The sequence below is a fragment of the Schistocerca serialis genome, chromosome 6, assembly GCF_023864345.2.
Source record: "Schistocerca serialis cubense isolate TAMUIC-IGC-003099 chromosome 6, iqSchSeri2.2, whole genome shotgun sequence".
NCBI lineage: Eukaryota > Metazoa > Arthropoda > Insecta > Orthoptera > Acrididae > Schistocerca > Schistocerca serialis.
The window spans coordinates 216,786,412-216,808,838 of record NC_064643.1 but is presented as its reverse complement, the minus strand read 5'-3'; the positions used below and the strand labels follow the sequence as shown (position 1 = coordinate 216,808,838).

General features: G+C 45.4%; 1 protein-coding gene across 1 annotated transcript in view; it reads right to left on the bottom strand.

Annotated features, from left to right (window-relative positions):
- LOC126484582 (protein unzipped) overlaps positions 1-22,427 on the bottom strand; it is a 107,248-nt gene that overhangs the window by 11,102 nt on the left and 73,719 nt on the right. The window contains exons 2-4 of the mRNA XM_050108145.1: positions 18,115-18,293; positions 7,521-7,861; positions 1,359-1,696 (exon numbers count right to left, since the gene is read on the bottom strand). Coding sequence (XP_049964102.1) covers positions 1,359-1,696; positions 7,521-7,861; positions 18,115-18,293 — 858 coding nt within the window. The remainder of the gene's footprint in view (positions 1-1,358; positions 1,697-7,520; positions 7,862-18,114; positions 18,294-22,427) is intronic.

The following is a 22,427-nucleotide window of genomic DNA, read 5'->3' as shown; positions in this document are numbered from 1 at the left end:
CATTCCTGAAAAAGAGGATATTGTGGAGAAATAGCTTACTGACGGCATGGGGGTATAGTTTAAACTACCAGAAAGTTTCAAAAACGCTCAGGCTCCACTCCAGAGTGAAAGACTTATTGTCTAACAATCCCCCAGTTTGTGGCTGAACCATTTCTCCTCAATGTCCTGTCTTCCAGGACTGATAGTCTGGCAATGTGCGCAGAACTTCTGTGAATTTTGATACTAATGGAAGTAAGACTACAAGGGCAGCTCACGACTCTTGCTGGCGTAACTCAGCTGGTAAGAGCATCGCCTGCGAAAGCCAAGGTTCTGTGGATTAGAGTCGCGGTACAGTACCCTGTTTCGATTTGCCAGGAAGTTTGAAGATTTTCAGTGTTCTGTTCTACCTCTACACATGTATGACATCACAGCACACCAAATATCATTGCATCACAAGTCAGAGTAGAATTGCAGTATCGCTAGGTTCATCTCACCCTTCACTCCTCAATCGCATCTCAAAGCTGTCACAGGTGTTCCTATGACAGAATCATTAGATACCATCACAGGGAATCTACTCTGGGCGCAGAAATAGATTAAAATAGTTCCAGTCCTCCAGTTCACCGAGCAGGGTGGCGGAGTGGTTAGACACTGGACTCGCATTCGGGAGGACGACGGTTCAATCCCGCGTCCGACCATCCTGATTTAGGTTTTCCGTGATTTCCCTAAATCGCTCCAGGCAAATGCCGGGATGGTTCCTTTCAAAGGGCACGGCCGACTTCCTTCCCTGTCCTTCCCTAATCCAATGAGACCGATGACCACGCTGTCTGGTCTCCTTCCCCAACCAACCAACCAACCAACCAACCAACCTCCAGTTCAACAAAGGTTTTGGAGAGATTTACCTTGGTGATCCCACAGTCCAACAAAGGGGTTGCCTTGATCATGGAGGTTCCCCTTGATCATCTTCTTTCTAAACCAAAGTTTTGGGTGGGTTTCCCTTGGTCAGTCACCAGTCAAATCAAGGGTTTGTGGAGAAGTTTCCCTTGGCTGTACCCCAGACCAACCAAGCTTTTGATAGGTTTCCCTCCCTTGGTCTTCTCCCAGTCCAGTCAAGGTGTTGGGGAGGTTTCTTTGGTGATCCCCTGATCCAAACAAGGTTTTGAGGTGGTTTCCATTTTGTCATTAGGTGAATGCCAGAACTGGGAAACCTCTTCCCAAAGATTCCCAATTGGGACCCTCTGCCTCATTACCAGCCTGTGGGGATATGTGGCTGAAGAGGACGAAGTCTTACAACAGCCCATCGTGCTCTCATGAGTTGGGAATGAAGAGATAAAAAAAAAGCCCTGTACTCGGCCCCTTTACCCAGCGCAAGCAGTACTCACGTGAATAGCTTCGGCATGGAGACGGGGTCGTTAAGTCCCCATCGGATGTTGTCGATGACGGAGCCGTCCTCGGCGCGGACGGTGGTTTCGAGGCCCTTGATGATGCCGCGGCCCTGCCCCCAGTAGCGCGTGTGCTCGTACTGGTAGGCCAGCTCCGAGTCGACGCGCATGCGCACGGTGCCGGCGCCGTTGCGCAGCACGGAGTTCGCCAGCACGCGCACCTCGCGCTTGGGGAAGCGTCGCCGCCGCAGCTGCAGCTTCACGTTGCTCAGCTCGTAGCTGACCGGCTCCAGCTCCACCAGCACGTCGCCTTCCGCGTATTCGCGTTCCTCGCCGTCCTGCACAAAAGTCGTCCCTTTCGTAACGCTGCGCTCGCCACAAGTCGCCAGCGCAGGCGCCAACACAGGTGGAAACGACAGAGGCCTAGCGTACCATTCACATCTAGAGGTGTTTCTGTGTGTGTGTGTGTTTCTGTGTGTGTGTGTGTGTGTGTGTGTGTGTGTTTTGAGGACGCCCAACACCGCAAATCAAGGGTTTGTGGAGAAGTTTCCCTTGGCCATACCCTAGACCAACCAAGCTTTTTTCTCTTGGTCATCTCCCAGTCCAATCAAGGGTTTGGGGAGGTTTCTTTGGTGATCCCCTGATCCAAACAAGGTTTTGAGGTGGTTTCCGTTTTGTCATCAGGTGAATGCCAGAACTGGGAAATCTCCTCTCAAAGATTCCCAATTGGAAGTCCATGTGTTTGTAAAGGGGGGGGGGGGGGTCTTAGGGTCAGAACTACATTATCAGTAAACTCCCTGGCAGATTAAAACTGTGTGCTGCACCGAGACTCGAACTTGGGACCTTTGCCTATCGCGGACAAGTGCTCTACCATCTGAGCTACCTAAGCACGAGTCACGCCCCGTCCTCACACCTTTACTTCTGCCAGTACCTCGTCTCATACCTTCCAAACTTTACAGAAGCTCTCCTGCGAACAAAGGTCCCGAGTTCGAGTCTCGGTCCGGCACACAGTTTTAATCTACCAGGAAGTTTCATATCAGCGCACACTCCGCCGCAGAGTGAAAATCTCATTCTATGCGAGCAGTAGTTTCAATCTTTTTCATTTTCACCTCGAGAGATTAAGTTATCTGTAATTAATTTTTCTTTGTTTGCAGGTATGTGTGTACAATCCTGATATACCATGAAATACTCGTGCTACAGGAGCACGCTGCTAGAGGAGTCAAAACAAAAGATCACAGCTTTTCTCCGCGTAATAAATGCGCTGCACCGTTTCGTTATGGCTGTGCCAAAGTGCTGTGGCCTGGGTACCTCGATGTGTGCCAGAACTGTAAACATATACCTACAAACGGAAACAAAATTAATTACGTAATTTTTTTTGATGTGATAATTAAAACTCTACGACTGCCGTCTCATACAGATCGGAAACTGAGTACTTTTAGACCAGGAACTAACTGTCGAAAGTGAATATTTTGCTGATTTACGTGTGTTTCATTTTTACGCTGAAGGGTAGAGGCCCAGTTTCCCATTGACGCCCCTACATATTTTCAGCCAAATACAGCTTGAAGAAAATAAAACTAGCTTGGAAGGTATTTCATTCACCTTCAGACAGCCAACCCAACCTAATCACCCGCCCTTGGAAAATATTTCACGTACCCAACTGACACCGCCCATTCCTGCACTGGATGAAACGAGTTGGGTTCCCTGCCGCGAGAAGCATGAAATATTTTTCAGGCCAGTTTTATTTTGTCCATCGTGTAGCAGGAAAAGTGGTAATGTATTTGAGAGGGTACTTCCTCTTAAAGAATGTGCTTTACAGGGAAGAAAAACCTCAAGAAGAGAGTTGGTCGGAACCAGCGGATTATAGTTAGAAATTTTCTTTTTCGATGACAATACGTTTTAGTTTACAAAGTGTGATTGTACAGGTGATGTAACATGACAAGGAAAGGTGCCTGTGATCATTGGAGAGTGCCACAGGGTATCCTAAATTACTCACAACCCACACCTGTTGTGTTAATCCACATAAATCCACTTGATGGTGGGGGTTTTAACCTCTGAAACGTAAGCTGGAAATAAATAAATGCGTATCCAATAGCCTTCTCTATGGAGTTGGGCCACTAACAGTTACTGTAGTATTAGATAAGAAACTGGAGGCGTCTGAAATGTGTCTTTATCGAAGAATATTACGGATACCACGGACAGATCAAGTCACAAATGGGAAAGTACTGCAGCGTATGAAGAAATATTTAGAAATACTCTATATTTCCATGGAAATAAAAAAATGTGTGTTCAGTATCGTACCCTGTGGGGTTGTGTCATGGACACTTACCGCAGTATTAGGTAAGAAATTGAACGAGTTTGAGATTTGAGTGTATCGAAGGGTATTAAGGATACCATTGAGAGATCAAGTCACAAATGTGGCAATAATGCGGCGTACGAAGAAAGATTTAGAAATTCTCTGTATAATGAAGAGGAAAAAATAACTCGAAAATTTGGGCATATAACGCAAACAACGAATACAACCTCTTGCAACTAATATTTCAAGGAAAGATTGATAGCAGATGTGGTCCAGGGCGGAGAATAGTAACCTGGCTAAAGAACTTAAGCCAGTGGTTCGGACGGAGTACCGAATTGCTGTTCAGAAAAGCCATGGCAAGCAATCTTTCATGCTACTGGTCGTCAGTGTTCTTGCAGGTCAAGGCACTTGAAGAAGAAGAAGAAGAAGAAGAAGAAGAAGGTAAACTTGTTGTTTCATTCGATACTCAGTACGTCACAGACATAAATACGAAGGCCCAGGAAGAGCTTGTGCATCTTTGTATGTAAGGGAGTAAAGTCGATAACTTCTTGGATATGTGCTGTGCACCTTTCATGACACAAACAACTTGCTTTATTGCAACAGCTATATGTAGTGCAACAAAATGATAGCGACGAATTAGAGGGAATGTGGCGGGTGTCTTGAGGAACAAATAGAGAACAGGAAGAAGGCATGTATGGAAACGGCATCCAACGACGCAACAGATCGTCGATATTTCAAGAGTCCTCGCAATGGGCCTGACAGAATTCTGGTTGTCGGTTGATATCGGGGCGTGAGCTCGTGTCACAGCAACACCGGAGAGACCGCTAAGTGTAATAGCGCTAAATCACCTCGAAGTTCGTCAGCATCGTTTTCTTACACGCTGTACACACAGAATGCGGAACAATAACATGAAATTTGGTTTTCATTATTTCATATAAGTATTGACCGAATTTAAAAATTTAAAATGTTACAATGATCTGTTCACTAAGAGATGTAATCCTACGTTAAAAGTTTAACACTATAAATCAAGTGTTAAAATTAGAAATTATATAGATGCCGTGGGGGAAGATAACTTACGGCGCACAAATTACCCACACTATATGCCTCCAGTATTCCAGAATGAGAGCATTTAGTGACTTTATACACAATTTCAAATCTTTTCGAAAATAATGAAACGAACAAGTTTATCGCTTACTAGATTTTAACTGTTGATGCGGTAAAAGTTCAGCATCAGGCATGACGTTTTAATTTATTATTTCGTTACTACTGACTCTGTTCGCAACATAGTTCGCAGCTATTATCCACATACATCACTGGATATAGGCCTACCTGCAAAATTATACCACTGTGCGACGCATAAGATATATGACAGCTTTTCTTAAAACAAATTATCCAGCGTATAGACGAGGACATAAGCTGACTATTGAAATTTTTAACATGATCGTGGTGTTTTCCGATGATCACTGAATATTCTCGGAAACAAACCTATTGTCAAACAGGTCCCATGATCACCTCTTTGTTTCACTGTAAAACTTTGTGTGCCACCTAATGTGTTTCTTGGAAGTGAATATTTCACACTTACTTCGCTTACTAGGCTTAGAATCACAGAGAATTACAAAACTGGAACTATCCGCGAAGTCTGAATTTTTCTATTGTTCCCTTCCTATTATATTCGTCACATTTATGTCCTGGCTTCTCCATTTTCTGCCTTTTAACGGAAAAAACCGTAAAAATTTAAGTTTTTGTGCTGTCTGTTTTGTGCGTTAAAACCGAAATTGCTTCATCCTATACAAACCGAAGATACTCCTACGATAATTTAACATTACCACTGTTATTACTTGGGTTAGACATTGCCACAGCCTGCAATATACTAAACATTGTCAGTTGTATATAAGGATACAGCGAAAATGTAGTGGTTTTTTTTATGTTAACCGGGGACCTAGAAACGACGGAGAGGCTCCGTCGCAGCCGCAGTGGTCCGCAACCCCACGACGACTACCGCAGTCCACTTCACCCCTCCGCCGCCCCACACCGAACCCAGGGTTATTGTGCGGTTGGGCCCCCAGTTGACACCCAGGGAACGTCTCACACCAGACGAGTGTAGCCCCTATGTTTGCGTGGGAGAGTAATGGTGGTGTACGCGTACGTGGAGAACTTGTTTGCGCAACAATCGTCGGCATAGTGTAGCTGAGGCGGAATAAGGGGAACCAGCCCGCATTCGCCGAGGCAGATGGAAAACCGCCTAAAAACCATCCACAGACTGGCCGGTTCACCGGACCTCGACACAAATCCGCCGGGCGCACTCGTGCCGGGGACCAGGTGATCCTTCCCGCCCGGAAAGACGTGCGTTAGACCGCTCGGCCAACCGGGCGGGCAAATTTAGTGTTACTTGCAAACATAACACAACACTCGAAAACTAAATTCGTGCATTAGACAAGTCACTAGGAAGAGGTGACTTATTGTTACTCAGAAACACAGTAGTGTTTTGATTCAAAACCGCGTTAAAGGTCCTTTTCCTCCATAGTTCAAAATGCAGTGGTGCGACCGACAGGTGCTATCTCTTGTGCTAGGATTTGGAAACAGCTCCTGTTGTCAGATACAATGAGCTGGCTACCCGACCTTTCCCCAATATAGGGTTATTCATAAACAGCGATGTGCTTTCAAATCACGACTGCGCGAAAACTCAAAAGGTACAGAAAAAATACAGGTACAAATTGACACACACGCTTGGAGTGACATGGGGTTTTATTAGAACAAAAAAAAAAGTTCACAAAATGTCCGACAGATGGCGCTGGGCAGCAGAACTGCTACCATGATGGGTGAGAGGTAAGCCGAAATGTTACAGAATCGCATCATCCCCAGCCTGGCTGATAAACACCTGCTGGAACGTACGATGTTTATGGGGGATGGCGCTCCATCCCACATCGCTAGACGCGTGAAAGATCTCTTGCGCGCGTCGTTTGGTGATGATCGTGTGCTCAGCCGCCACTTTCGTTATGCTTAGCCTCCCAGGACCCCAGACCTCAGTCCGTGCGATTATTGGCTCTGGGGTTACCTGAAGTCGTAAGTGTATCGTGATCGACCGACATCTCTAGGGATGCTGAAAGGCAACATCCGACTCCAATGCCTCACCATAACTCCGAACATGCTTTACAGTGCTGTTCACAACATTATTCCTCGACTACAGCTATTGTTGAGGAATGATGGTGGACATATTGAGCATTTCCTGTAAAGGACATCATCTTTGCTTTGTCTTACTTTGTTATGCTAATTATTGCTATTCTGATCAGATGAAGCGCCATCTGTCGGACATTTTTTGAACTTTTGTAATTTTTTTTTTTTTTTGTACTAATAAAACCCCATGTCATTCCAAGCATGTGTGTCAATTTGTACATCTCTATCTACATTATTCCGTGACTTATTTAGTTTTCAAATTTATACTGGCTTTTTGATCACCCGGTACACATAGGTGGGTAGAGCACCTCTCCAAGTTTTTAACTCACATTATAAGTGCTTATTATGGGCACGCGGCGAACGTTAAGACGAGCAAAAGAGCACTTTCATTTTATTGAAATCCCTGCTGTTGGTACCCGGCAGGCGCAGCGACAGCAACCCGGTTTGGAGAGCTGTTCATCGAGATGCGTATCTACAGGCGCGAACTAATTCGATACGGCACTTCGGAGCAGATGATTTGTCTACATGTCCCGAGACGCCTGCTCCCTAGTGGTGCTCTCTGCAACTACACACGGCGCGTATTACGAAAGGAAACTTGGAGAGAGGTGTCCACCGTAGTTTTCGCGTAGTCGTCTTGTAAAGCCGCGGAGGTACTTAGGAGTAGCCCGGCAGCGTTGGGCGAGGCCGGTACCGACCGTGCCCACGACGGTGATGCGGCCGCTGATGCCGGAGACGGCGGCCTTGCCGAGCAGCGCGCGGTCGTCGCCGTGCGGCGGGGCGCGCGCCACGTAGGTGTCGGGGGCGGCGGCGACGGTGCCGGCGGGGGGCGGCACGGTGAACTTGTTCCAGGGCCGCCACACGAGCCGCGCGCCGCCGCCCACCGCCTGCAGCAGCTGGTGGCGCGCCTCCTGGCGCACCTCGCCCAGCAGAGAGACGCGGCAGCGCCCGCCAGCCGCCTCGCCGCACACCCACACGCCGTTCACGTTGGCCCGGCACACGCGGCCCGCGCCGCCGTGCTGCTGCTCCTGCCCGGGGTCTGCGGGCACACATTCGTAAACACTGTGAATGCGCCGCGAGAACTGACAATTTGTGCCGCGTCGTGGCTCCAGTTTGGAGACACTTTTTCCCAGTAGTCGCCTTATCCATTAGCCATTCTACACTACTGGCCATTAAAATTGCTACGCCAAGAAGAAATGCAGATGATAAACATGTGTTCATTGGACAAATACCAGAACTGGCATGTGATTACATTTTCGCGCAATTTTGGTGCATAGATCATGAGAAATCAGTACCCAGAACAACTACCTCTGGCCGTAATAACGGCCTTAATACGCCTGGGCATTGAGTCAGACAGAGCTTGGATGGCTTGTATAGGTACAGCTGCCAATGAAGCTTCAACACAGTACCAAAGTTCATCAAGAGTAGTGACTGGCGTATTGTGACGAGCCAGTTGCTCGGCCACCATTGACCAGACGTTTACAATTGGTGAGAGATCTGGAGAATGTGCTGGCGAGGGCAGCAGTCGAACATTTTCTGTATCCAGTAAGGCCCGTACAGGATCTGTAACATGCGGTCGTGCATTATCCTGCTGAAATGTAGGGTTTCGCAAGGATCGAATGAAGGGTAGAGCCGCGGGTCGTAACACGTATGAAATGTAACGTCCACTGTTCAAAGTGCCGTCAATGTGAACAAGAGGTGACCGAGACGTGTAACCAGTGGCACCCCATACCATCACGCCGGGTGATAAGCCAGTATGGCGATGACGAATACATGCTTCCAATGTGCGTTCACCGCGATGTCGCCAAACACGGTTGCGACCATCAATGGTGACCTGTATTCATCCGAAAAAATGACTTTTTCCCATTCGTGCACCCAGGTTCGTCGTTGAGTACACCATCGCAGGCGCTCCTGTCTGTGATGCAGCGTCAAGGGTAACCGCAGCCATGGTCTCCGAGCTGATAGTCCGTGCTGCTGCAAACGCCGTCGAACTGTTCGTGCAGATGGTTGTTGTCTTGCAAACGTCGAGACGTGGCTGCACGATCCGTTACAGCCATGCGGATAAGATGCCTGTCATCTCGACTGCTAGTGATACGAGTCCGTTGGGATCCAGCACGGCGTTCCGTATTACCCTCCTGAACCCACCGATTCCATATTCTGCTAACAGTCACTGGATCTCAACCAACGCGAGCAGCAATGTCGCGATACTATAAACCGCAGTCGCGATAGGCTACAATCCGACCTTTATCAACGTCGGAAACGGGATAGTACGCATTTCTCCTCCTTAGACGAGGAATCACCACAACGTTTCACCAGACAACGCCGGTCAACTGCCGTTTGTGTATAAGAAATCGGTTGGAAACTTTCCTCATGTCAGCAAGTTGTAGGTGTCGCCACCGGCGCCAACCTTGTGTGAATGTTCTGAAAAGCTAATCATTTGCATATCACAGCATCTTCTTCCTGTCGGTTAAATTTCGCGTCTGTAGCACGTCATCTTCGTGGTGTAGCAATTTGAATGGCCAGTAGTGTAGGTTCGATAGGAAGTGTCAACGACCATCTGTGGTAAGCCCTTCACTCGTCTGTGTAGGTTTCTCGTAAAAAGAACCCAAGGGAAAGGTACTCTAATTTGGCACTGTTCAACAGAGAAATCAGCGTACTGCTGACAAATACTTAAAATCATAGTTGAAATGAGCATCAATACGAAGCCCCAGATGACGCTCCCTTAGAAATACAAAAAGACTCAAATTCAGCTAAAGGAAGAGATCTTGAACAGACTTCGATATCTCAAATGGTTCAAATGGCTCTGAGCACTATGGGACTTAACTTCTGTGGTCATCAGTCCCCTAGAACTTAGAACTATTTAAACCTAACTAACCTAAGGACATCACACACATCCATGCCCCAGGCAGGATTCGAACCTGCGACCGTAGCAGTCCCGCGGTTCCGGACTGCGCGCCTAGAACCACTAGACCACCGCGGCCGGCCTCGATATCTCAAATATATTCTTCGGTTCTTCTATCTGCCGGGCAAGTTGTCGAGTTCAGACAGGACGATTAATGGACCGACCAGTCCTCCATATTTTATTATTATTATTATTATTTACACAAACTTCACAGGGGCCAGTTCACAGGGGGACACCGGCTTCAAAACGCCCGAAGGAGAGACTTACGGCTGTAGGCCTCCGAAATCGTAGACAAAATCTCAGTGACGATGGAACTTTAAGTGAGCCTTTGAGGCTTGTTAACCTGCCGTAACGGATAAGGCGACTGACAGCAAAAATCAGGGCATCCAAGCTCGACTCATGATGTGGCACAAATTTTGAATGGACTTTACACCAAACAGTTCAGATATTCACTTTTATTGTTTACTGTCAATGCAACTTCATTTATTTCATCCTCATTGATCCGTACTTTTCATTTCACTGCATTTAAGGGAAACGACGCCAACAGACGTCACTCTTGACAGGGACACCTAGAACGTTGCGGTATTATACGTTGTATTTATTAATCTCTAGTAGTTCAGTTAATACAAAAACTTGTCTACGAGATGAATTTTCAGTGCACATTTATTGTATGCTAACGTTATCTCCGGCATCATGCCTGCAATACCACTCAAACTGTCACAGACTTCTCTTTACTACCGCAGAAATGTATTTTGCCTCACATCGTGTAGTTTGTAGTATTAATGAGGAAATAACAAAAATTTATTTCCCATAACCATTATATTAGGTGAAATAAATCATTTCCTGATCATTATTGCTCTTATTTCCTCGAAACCACAAGGTATGAGGCATAACGTACTTCTAAGAATGTTGAGACAAGCCAGTCACAATTTGAGTGATCTAATGCCCCAAATAACGCTTCCGAAAAGTAAATGTGCACTCAAAATTCAATCGTAGACGAATTATTGTAATAATTAAACTATCATAAATAAATAGAAACAATTTATAATACTGCTTTAGTTAATATTATTACACTGTTGGCATAAACCTACCTAGGCCAGGGTCTTACCACTGCGCTATATTATTCGATAGTACATTAGACGCCACAGGTGTACGAAGTTTGAGGTTTCATCCCTTGTAGTCAAACCATTTCGTATCGAAACTGGAAATATCCTACACCCAAAAAGTGTATGATGAATCCATAGAGTTTAATACTCACGGTTGGTTCTGGCAAGTCAACCCGAATGTTCGGTGTAACAGTACAGTACATTACTAGACTTGGTCCTATTGGGAGTGACCTGCCCTTTTCGTCCTCAGATCTTTGAACTTATATAGACTGTCTTGTGGGGAACTACAGTTTGCAACTTTACGTTACTCGCGTACAGAAACCATTGCCACGGAAGAAAGAAGCAATATGTGTTAAAAAGTTCTAGAACCCACTGAGGATTGAACTCTGGTCCTTTGGAGTTTCAGTGTGGCACACAGCGATAGAATCAGAATCAAAGTCAAAACTTTGCGTCCGCGTAGGACCCGAAACCATCAAGAGTTCGTTTTCTGAAGCATTCCAATACATCACACGCCCCAATTCATGTGTTCGGCCTGTCGCGACCTTTCTTACTTTTGTTAATTCCTCAGGGGCCCTCATTTGTACAAAAGACTAGTAATCCATGTGTAACTAACTCACTCATTGTCTTGTGAATGAATCTGGAATTAACCCCAGTGCGAATTTCCGTTGACGGCATATTTAAAATACTGCCAGAATTACCATACTTTGATGCGCTGGAAAAAATAGCAAGACGCACCGGAATCTACAAATCATAAACCACACATTTAGCCTATTCTTTGTGTTTTTTTTTATTTCATTTTTTTATGCTCTTGGTGCATAGAAACGACAGGTACAAACACCAGGAAGTCACAATTGTACATCTTTCGTGCTACATACAAATACAGTCATTGCTATTTATGACATACTGTATTTGAAATGACTGTACTCAAGACAAACTGAGTAGGCGCATCTAGGTCCAGTATTATACTTCAAAGGGTCAGAATTTCATAAAACCGTTTCTTCAGGCACTGAAGCTATTGTACCAAGTCCTCACGGCATCATATGAGAAACGGAGGACATATTGCCCGTCCGCTTGGAAACTGTTTACAGTACAAACACGAATGATATGACCGTTCATGGGATCAAAGAGGCCACGTTTGAAGAGAAAACGTGACACGCTGTGAAATATTCACAAATATACGCCCTTGTGGTATTTACACTGTGGTGTTTGTGTGTATGGAAACAGAGGTATTGCTTCAGCAGACTGGATGGGAAATTGATCGTATTTTGTTTGGAGAGGTTTCATTTTGCCCGTCAGTCACGTTCTGCAGAGCGTGCTGGAGGGACGTGGCATATTTTTCTGCTATAATTATCAAAATTTGTTTCAGTGCCTTAGCAGTAGAGAGCACAGGTGCTTAACAGAACTGGAATCTCTGAAATCCAGCAAACAACTATCCATTTGCAAGAGCTTTTTTTCTCTTCTGACAGTCTAATCGGTACGTGCAGGAAAAAGCCTCAATGCAAACGGTTGGTACCACACACAAAATTGGTGCGATCTTTAGAAACTGGGACTATTATGGATCTCTAAAATATTTAGATCGTTACATAGAAACACTGGATGTTAAACCCTCGCACACAGTCCAGAGTAAGTGCCGAGGAAAGAGCACAGTGCAAAAAATTCAACACTAAGAAAAATATTGTTGTGTTTAGAGGGCGTAACTCCCACCCGGTTATTATTACGAACGAACTACCTTTTCTCCACTACAGCTGTGAATGGTAATATGCTCGAGGCTCATTCTAAGTCATGGCAATTATGGTATATCTTGCGATAATATGGCAACATGAGAATTCCACGATGTGCACTGAACCGGTAATGCAGTGTGTATCTGAATGCCAACGTAAATAGGGTTCCACTACAGGAGGTCATGGCACACGATGAAATGAAACACGCGCATTGGAACTCTGTGTAAATTTGTTGTGCTCGAGTACAAATGGAAAAAAAAGTTCCCCAATGCGTTGGCAACGATGGGAAAGGCGATGACTGCCATTAGCATTGCCATCAGTGTGTGCCACTTGTCGCCGAATTGCCGTGAGGGTATCCACCCTGTCTGCAAAGCGCCTCCCACGCAATGGTTTCTTCAGTTGTGAAATGATATCGATTCGCATGGACTGAGGTCTGGTGATTAGGGTGGATGGGGGAGGATATCCCACCCCCAACGTTGTGCACAATTATTGATTACGCCTGTAGTTTTCGACGAAGTATAAATCGCAGATGGTACAGCAGAAAGTTGCGGTAGCATTGGGCATTGATAGCGTGGCCGTCCCTAACAGGGTGACGCTCCACCAAAATGAACATGACCTTTGTGGGTGATGGCCCATCAACCACAGCTGCTCGTAATTCCGTATGACACTGAGTAGCATTTCTGCCAGCGAGAACGGCAATTTTCACGTATGCTCGCTGTTCCACTCTGCTTATATCCGTCTTGTAAAATGGCCAAGCTCACACTAAGTGTTTCAGGCGCTGGTACCGAGCCATCCTCGCATGCGGTCGCGTTCAGTCGGTTGCTTTCGGTACTGTTTGCCGCGGGCTTTCAAATGGTTCAAATGGCTCTGAGCACTATGGGACTCAACTTCTGAGGTCATTAGTCCCCTAGAACTTAGAACTAGTTAAACCTAACTAACCTAAGGACATCACACACATCCATGCCCGAGGCAGGATTCGAACCTGCGACCGTAGCGGTCTCGCGGTTCCAAACTGCAGCGCTTAGAACCGCACGGCCACTTCGGCCGGCCCCGCGGGCTTTTCAGTGTATGTAGTCTGATAACGGCGATACCACATGTTCGCACGATATACCACGGTGTTATGACTTATGAAATTCGTATAAATAACACGTCAGTGAAAAACTGGAAGCCGCTGTTCCCCATAAAATCTGAAACAACCAAGAATTGGTGTTCATTGTAATGCTTTGCTTACAGCAGCCTTTAGTAGAGAATTATGTTCCGAAAGGCATCGTGCTCATCTAATAGCAGAGGGACACTCATTTATTTGGAGGGTTGACTTTTGTGCACAGTAGTTTTCGTGCTTGGTCGCTCCGTATACCGCGTACAGCGGAAGCCTTACGCCGTGGGTAGTCTTGACCGACGCGCCTGCCATCTACCGTTGCTGGTCGTTTTATTGTCTCGTGCTGGGGCCGGCTTTTTGTAAGCAGCCTGGACGACGCACAGCAGGAAGTTTCCTGCTCCACCGGAGGTCCCCCCTACGGCGAGCTGCGTAGTTGTTTTGTTTTGGTTTACTTATTTATTTTTTTCTCGTTCTACCTAGGATGTGGTTACCTCAGTGCTTACTTTTTTGTTCCCCATGGCGAAAATGACCGGTCTTATCCCGAGCTCTTTGCCGCCTGCTCTTTGTTGCTTCCATTACAGAACACGAGTAGCGATGCGGAACAACTTCAAACGTTTTGTAGGCTGAGAGAGTACTTGCGGCGAGGTCTCCCGTTATTACGGCGTCCTCTTACTTAGGCCGGTTCCGCGGCGCGGTTGAAACAGCCCATCATTTAGCAGTACACGTGTTACGGTGTCCAGTACAGATGAAAGGGCAAATCGCAGACTGTTAGGGTCAACTTATTCTGATGACGCAATAACAGCTTACATTTCACGTTTATGGCTCGGTGCCTGTCAGACTACAAATCCAGAGGTTTGGGATCGTAGTACCGATGCTTCTAGTGATAAAGTTTGCGCGAGTACTCGGGTACTTTCACTGCGCCTCTCTGGTTGAAGAGAAGCGGACCGACGCCATAAAGGTCTTCCGTGGTGGCCCTCCGTAAACCGTGACTGTTGTTCGATCCTCCTCCCCCAGTCATTTCAGACGTTTAACCGGCCGTTACTCACACAGCAGGCAGCCTCTAGAGGCAGTGCTGTTCTGCCAACTACCGTCTCTTTGTTCTTTCAGCTTTTTGGCAGCACTCACCAGACTCACAGCTTAGCCTTATGAGATTTCGAATGCGCCTTTATTCAGATCTGGAAGCTTTGGAGTATTGGTGTTTTGTACTGTATGGCGCAGTGCCTATGTGTCAGACTGCATATCTAAAAGTGTGTAGTTAAAATCTTGATCATCATTAGGATCTTTTATGTCCTTTATCAGTTGTTTCAGTTCTGACAATGATATGTATATGTGAAAAATGACAGGTTGGTCTGTAGTTTGGCGTCAGTGTTTAAGTGTAGGCCTGCCTGGGGTATTCCAGCAGTACCATGCCTTCCCAAGCACTACAGTGTTTTAACCAACTTCAGGTTGAGGACAGCTTTATGTTTATTACATGCTTACATGTGATTCATTTCCACTGTTAAGTAGTAAGACCATTGTCCTCGCACGTGACTGATATGCGGATGCGACGTGGTCCAAGAAGAATTATTATCTGCACAATTTTTCTTCGTCGCCTGTAGGAGGCTGTAATGGGAGAGGAGATAGTTCACTACTGGTCTAAGGGGAACGGTAATTGTCAGTTCCTCCCACTAACACTGAAATTGTTCACCTAATAGCAACTTTGGCTGACTCTTACACAGAAGATTACAGCAACCACCACTCTTTATAATGCTATTTATTTACTTAAATAGTACCGTTACTGGTTTCGAACAGATAGTTTCATCTTCAGACGGCTAGTTCACATTTTACATTACATTTTGAGTTTTGTTCCCACATCTTACGAAACTTCCTTGGGGTGGTGATGCCAATGAAGAATCTGCGCCATTACGTTCCACTGCAGGTTGTTTATCATCTTGCAACATCGGAAACTGTATAATGCACTTTTTTGTAACGCACCACACACACACTTGGTATCACCACATCGAAGAAGTTTCGTCAGATGAGGAAACAAAACTCAAAATGTAAAGTAAAACGTGAACTAGCCGTCTGAAGATGAACCTGTCAGTTCGAAACCGGTAACGGCGCTAAGCGCTATGTAATTAAATAAATAGCACTATAAAAAGAGGCTGGTTGCTGTAATCTTCTGTATACGAGTCAACCTATATTTTGTACACAGTCACGGGCTCAATATGCCAGTTTTTGACAAAATAACAACAAACAAACTACTACGCTCATTATCAAAATACACTGTTTGCCAGAGGTAACATTTCCACCAGGAATCGCGAAGGTGAAAGTTGTGTACAAACTTGTAGGACGGACGCAGAGTCAGTTCGAGAACATTACTTCACACAAGCGACATATCATTTGTCACCTCTCTCCAATCAAATGGACTTTGGCGCCAGCTTAGTGAGTATCGCTTGTACGCCGGAATAAATTGACAGACAACAGACAGAAATAGTGCACCGTCAACGATGAAATCATCGTATTGCATTGTTGGTCGGAAGACCCCTTCTGGGATAGTTCCACCACCTCTTTCTACTTGATGCCACTTCGGCGACTTGCTCATCTTTTCGTTAAATATGAGATGAAATAATTAGGACAACTTAAACACCTAGTCCCCGAGCAAAATAAGCCTTCGACTCGGGAGGGAATCGAACCCAGGACCCCGCGATCTAGAAGCAGCGGCGCTCATAACTAGATCACAAGCTGTGAAGTATACGAGTAGTGTGTTTAATTGCACATCAAAGGTGTATCATGTCTTGTCTGTTTGGTGGTATGCAGAGGTGGGATGACGGGGACATCATGCTTCAAAACAATCTCAACAGAGATAGCGGTAATTTGATATACTGCCTGAAGTCGCGTTCATTTGAGTGGAATGACGTTCTGAACGCAGTGAAGCTAAATCTGTAGCCAAATGCAGTGTTACACCATATGGAGATTGTGCTCGCTTCAGAGGTACGACATTCGACTGTCAAACAGAACTTCATCATTCGCATTTGTGACTGGCGTGTGGAGCAGAGGCGTCCGTGTACAATTCTTAAGTCACCAAACTAAGAGTATTATACTGGGTTAAAGGAGTGAAAATATCTGCACAGTGTACTCGAAGTGGGGACATGCGACGCTCTTGGATGGTTAAGCATAGTGTATTCCATTTAGTTTCATTAAACTTTTCTGCACGTATAGTTAATACAGTCGTCCAAACGACACTCGTTTTGGAACACTACGATGAGGAAAGAAGACAGGCCGCACTTCATTATATCTAATTAGCAGTTACGACAATGGAGTATAACATTAGGGATCGATGTGCTAGTTTCAAAGACATTTGTAGCAAACTGATTTTCGGCGCTCTCTTTTCTGGTTTTCTTTGGTACATAAGATACAGTCCAAATAAGCATTACAAAGCTTGGCAATGTCAATCATTAAAATGGGTTCTTATTACCCTCTTAACAGTCTTAAGTCGTGAAAAGAACTAACGTTGAATATGGTTTCACATACAAACCACCTCACACAACCCTCGCGTCTCTGTAGTTGGAATCGCTAACGCACGCCTGGGCGGTGGCGCTCGACTCGGAGGTTAGTGTCTTCGAATCTTGGTGGTGAAAAGTTTTCACTGCCAGTAATTGGGTGACAAGGGGATGAGAGTTGGTGGCGTGAAGTTCCTGATCACCAGTCTTTGCGCCAATGTCTCATGAAGTGAGAGCATGTGAACTGTTGATAGTGGTCCGTCCGTTGGATGTGGTTGGTTGGTTGATTTGGGGGAGGGGAACAAATGGCAAGGTCATCGGTCCCATCGGATTGGGGAATGGCGAGGAAGGAATTCGGCCATGCCCTTTCAAAGGACCCATCTCGGCATTTGCCTGAAGCGATTTAGGGAAATCACGGAAAACCTAGATCAGGACGGCCGCATGCAGGCTTGAAACGTCGTCCTCCCGAATGCGAGTCCAGTGTGCTAACCACTGCGCCACTTCGATCGGTGTTGGATGTGGACTCCAAGCTCGGTGGCCTGCTTGGTGCTATCCGAGAGTAGTAGGCTATGTACTGGCACCGGGTTCAACCCTCTCCCTTCCCTGCACCACTATAACACAAACCCAAAACTGAACTGTACAAGCACAGGACGCAGATACAACTTGACTCTTATGACAGGTAGAAGCGAGGCAACGGTGACCCACGTCCACAGGACCAAACCAAGAGCAGCGATATAGGTTTCCTGCATGTGATCCTCTACGCCCATTTCCTGAGTATGGGGCGCATTTGAATCTTTGACAACCTCAAACCCCTATTCCTTCCACCTTCCCCCAACTCGTAAAAAAAGAAACATTTTCATGTTTAAAATGAGGCTCTTTGGAACTTGTAGATAGCTGTCTCGTGCACACCGCTGCCACGCTACACTGTTCGTTAGTGATAGTACTCAGTATCATGAGCTTAGCAGTGACAGTCGCTACTCACGGACTACGGGGCTGTTCTCTGCGCTGATGGTGTAGTTGGGCATCTTGGAGCCGGTGGCAGGGATCCAGTGCAGGGTGGACGAGGTGACCATCTGCAGGCCGAACTTGCTGTAGAGCAGCACGCTGTCCTCTGCAGACGCCAGCGCCAGGGCCGACAGCAGCGGCAGCAGCCACCGGAACCTGTCACCAAACACACAACCCTGCAGCCCAGCTGGTCCACTTAAAGCAGCGCAAAGCTTGCAAGCCTAATAAATGCAGTAACATCATAAATTTAATAAAAGCATTAAACTGATTCACATTTGGAATGAAGCTGATGGGAATAAAGTTTTGCCTTTCATGTTGTAATGTCAGTAGCTGTGAATTGTAGACAGGGTTCCTTTGTAATACAGTACACATCAGATACCATCCTGCTTAAGCACGGCCGATCGACAATTAGAACTCTCTGGAAGTCCGTCGTTATACGGGATGGTTGAGGGACTTTGGCTGTGCAGTATGAAACGTCAAATCAAAAACGTCTTCAGCCGCCCAAATTTCAAATTTTATTTTACTTATGTGACCAGTTTCGGCTTTTCACTTCCCCATGTTCGGGCCCGTGTGTAAAGACAATAATAATAACAACAGTGAATACTGCATTCCAAAAGAGGTGGTGTGAAATTTGAGTAATGTATTACACGCAGTGGTAATATGTAATAAATATTTATCAAAAACCAAACTATATAGGGTATGACATCCAAGTCAGTGATATACTGCGTATGCATTGCAGTACTTTTCTTTAGACTAGCTTCAAATTTTGCCGGCCACGGTGGCCGAACGGTTCTAGGCGGTTCCGTCCGGAACCGCGCGACTGCTACGGTCGCAGGTTCGAATCCTGCCTCGGGCATGGATGTGTGTGATGTCCTTAGGTTAGTTAGGTTTAAGTAGTTCTAAGTTCTAGGGGACTGATGACCTCAGATGTTACGTCCCATAGTGCTTAGAGCCATTTAAACCATTTTTCACTTCAAAGTTTACAGTTTGCTGTATTACCTAGCTACACGCCTGCCTTCCAGCAGACTTTCCATTTGTTCTAACGTTAACTATGACTTCTTTCACATGATATTTCAACACTTCCTATTTAGTAGGATTTCGTTACGGTGTATTACATTAGCCTTCACAGTTTAGTTGATTACAAATGTTTGTAGCCGACCGGGGTGCCCGAGCGGTTCTAGGCGCTACAGCCTGGAACCCCGCGACCGCTACAGTCGCAGGTTCGAATCCTGCCTCGGGCATGGGTGTGTGCAATGTCCGTAGGTTAGTTAGGTTTAAGTAGTTCTAAGTTCTAGGGGACTGATGACCTCAGATGTTAAGTCCCATAGTGCTCAGAGCCATTTGAATCATTTTTTGAAATGTTTGTATGAAACAGGTGGCACCTTATGAATCTGTGAATGATAGATTGTATTTACGTAACATTATATTCTTGTTTTATTAGGTTCTTATTACTATATGGCACATGGTGATACAGGTAGTTAACGTGGGGTTGACCTCCAATATGTGGTTTTACATTTCACTTTTATATAGCAACATTTAAAGATTGTGCTCATCTGTACATAATTGAGATTGTTTTGCTTCAGTTGTTTCACGAGCATTGACGTTAGCGTTACATACTAGTTGTTTGTCAATCTGTGCACCGCAGTTATGTATGTATAGCATGTAATTTTGACCTCCCAGTTATGGGTTCGCTTTACTATTATGCGGTATATACAGTTTGTCCCTAGTTTATATTCATAGAGTGTGCAACTGTTCTCTTGTTTTATTCCTTATTTGTCTTTGAGTTTGATATCACTCCCTGTACAGTTTGGTTTTTGTTAGTTGTTTACTAAAAATTACCGCTGTCTATAATTGATTCCTTAAATTTTACACCGCCCCTTTGTTGCGGAGTGCGCATGGTTATTATTGTTGTCTTTACATAGAGACCTGAAGCAGGCATATTGAAACACCGAAACTGATCGCATAATTAAAATAAAAATTGAAATTTAGACTAGTGAAAGTGTTTTTGATTTGACGTTTTTGTCAATACGAAGTGACAAAACATTAACGTAGCTGGTAGGTAGAACTTACAGTGACTGCAAACCATATTATTACGGTCACTCACGTGGCAAAACGGATGACGTCCCATTACTAGCGTAGTTTAAATAATGGACAATTCGTAGGTAGCTCTGTTTAGAAAAAGAGAAAGAAAAAGATGACTTATTTATTCTGACGCACTATGTTGTTTATGAGTATTATTATTCGGGCACTGAAATAACTTGTGATTGTTGAAATAGATGCTGAGTGGCAATAGCAAGAATTCGTCTAGACTGTAGCTTTTACAGAAGTCGACCGGCTGGGGTGGCCGAGCGGTTCTAGGCGCTACAATGGCAGTGCCAAATTCGCGAAAGTATTCCCAGAGGTGAAAATCACATTAACTAACAGAAGTTAAAAGCCAGTGGATATTGAAAACGAAAGTTCATAAAATAAAATAAAAAGTAAAAAGCCTTTTATGCGTACACCGCAATTTTCAGTATAAAATTAAAGCACGATGACTAGTTTCGGTTGTTTTCTACAACCGTCTTCGGATTGTTCAAATTGCAGAAAATCGGTGAATATGCATTGAAAAACACAATTAGCTTTAGTCATGCAACGAAATGCATTCGTATTATGGGCCAACAAGATTATGATAGTATGTCGTGGGCGAGCCAGGTTGTAAACGGTAACCTCGCAAGATTACGGTAATGAAGAAGGAAAATTGGCAGTTGCATTAGTAAAACTTGCAAGACATACCTGTGATTTTCAATTGTACAAGAGTTGTCAGCTGTTCCACAGTCTGGCTTACACGGACTGATCCAGCATGGCGTATAAAATAGCCATCTCTATAAAATGTGCACAAATGGAAATTAAAAAATAAAATGGCGCGAAACCGAACTGCTTGGCAAGACACGCCAAAAGTAACTCGCATATAATGTTCTTCAATGGATGTTGACCGCTTTTTTACGATTTGACTGATCTGAAGATGATTGTAGAAAACAATTGAAACTAGTCATCGTGCTTTAACTGTATACCGAAAATTGCGGCCTCGGCATACAAAGTTTTTTAACATTAAAATGTTTTTATTCAATAAGTTACATTAAGGCCGCTGTCTCCTTCCCGACAATGTCACGCTTCACTGAAAACGGAAGTTGTGGATCTAATTAACCACGTGAGACTCGTGGTACATTGCCACATTGCAGCGGTATATGGTTTGCACGCGATAGGAACCGCATAAAAGCCTGTAACAGTGGGCTCAGTATGGACCGTGGATGGTGACATGCTTTTTCTTCTGCGTTTCATTTGCAGCGTCTCGTCGTATAATGATAATATCAGAGATCAGACGATGATAGTGCAGGAAAGCATTTAGTCAGGTTGCTGCCCTCTTGAATGGAGTTAAGTTCTTGACCACAGCACGCGTACACGAACCAAAATAGCAGCACCAAACGGGGAAGGCTGCGTCACGGATCCCCGCAACCTCTGCGCTCGCGGAAGTTGTGTCGGTTCCGCACGAGGAAGCCCGGACACTACGAAAACTACTCAGCGGAGCGGTTTCCCCTTTTCTCCTTCGTCATCGGAAAGCCATTCGGCAGGACGCCAGCAAGGCCAGGCGTGGTGGGCGGCGGTTTAAAGACCGGGAAGCGCCGGCTGCCGTAACTGGCTCGGCCCGTGGGCAGGGGGCAGCGTGACGCACCGCCGCCTCTAGCAGTGCAGGGCCGGGGCTTCTCCACGGTGAATCTTGACCCGCTTCTGAATTGACGACTTACGTTCTAACAACGATACCTACGTTTGACTTTCTAAGCTGTCTACTAAAACAACACTGTTGTTGCGATCTTCAGTCCGAAGAACGGGTAGAGGCACAGGTCTCTACGCTTGTCTATCATGTACATGTCTACTTATAGCTGCATAACTAGTCCAGCCAGCAATCACTTGCCTTTGCTGACTATATTCGAGCCTAGATCTCCCTCTACGATTGTTATTCCTTCACGCACGCACGCACACACGCACACACACACACACACACACACACACACACACACGCACACACACACACACACACACTAGTTACTTGGCCTACCAATCTAATATTCAGCGTTCTTCTGTAGCAACAAATTTCAAAAGCTTCTACTCTCTTCTACTCTCGATCGTTTCCTGTCCACGTTCGACTTCCTTAAAAAATGGTTGAAATGGCTCTGAGCACTACGGGACTTACACTTCTGAGGTCATCAGTCCCCTAGAACTTAGAACTACTTAAACCTAACTAACCTAAGGACA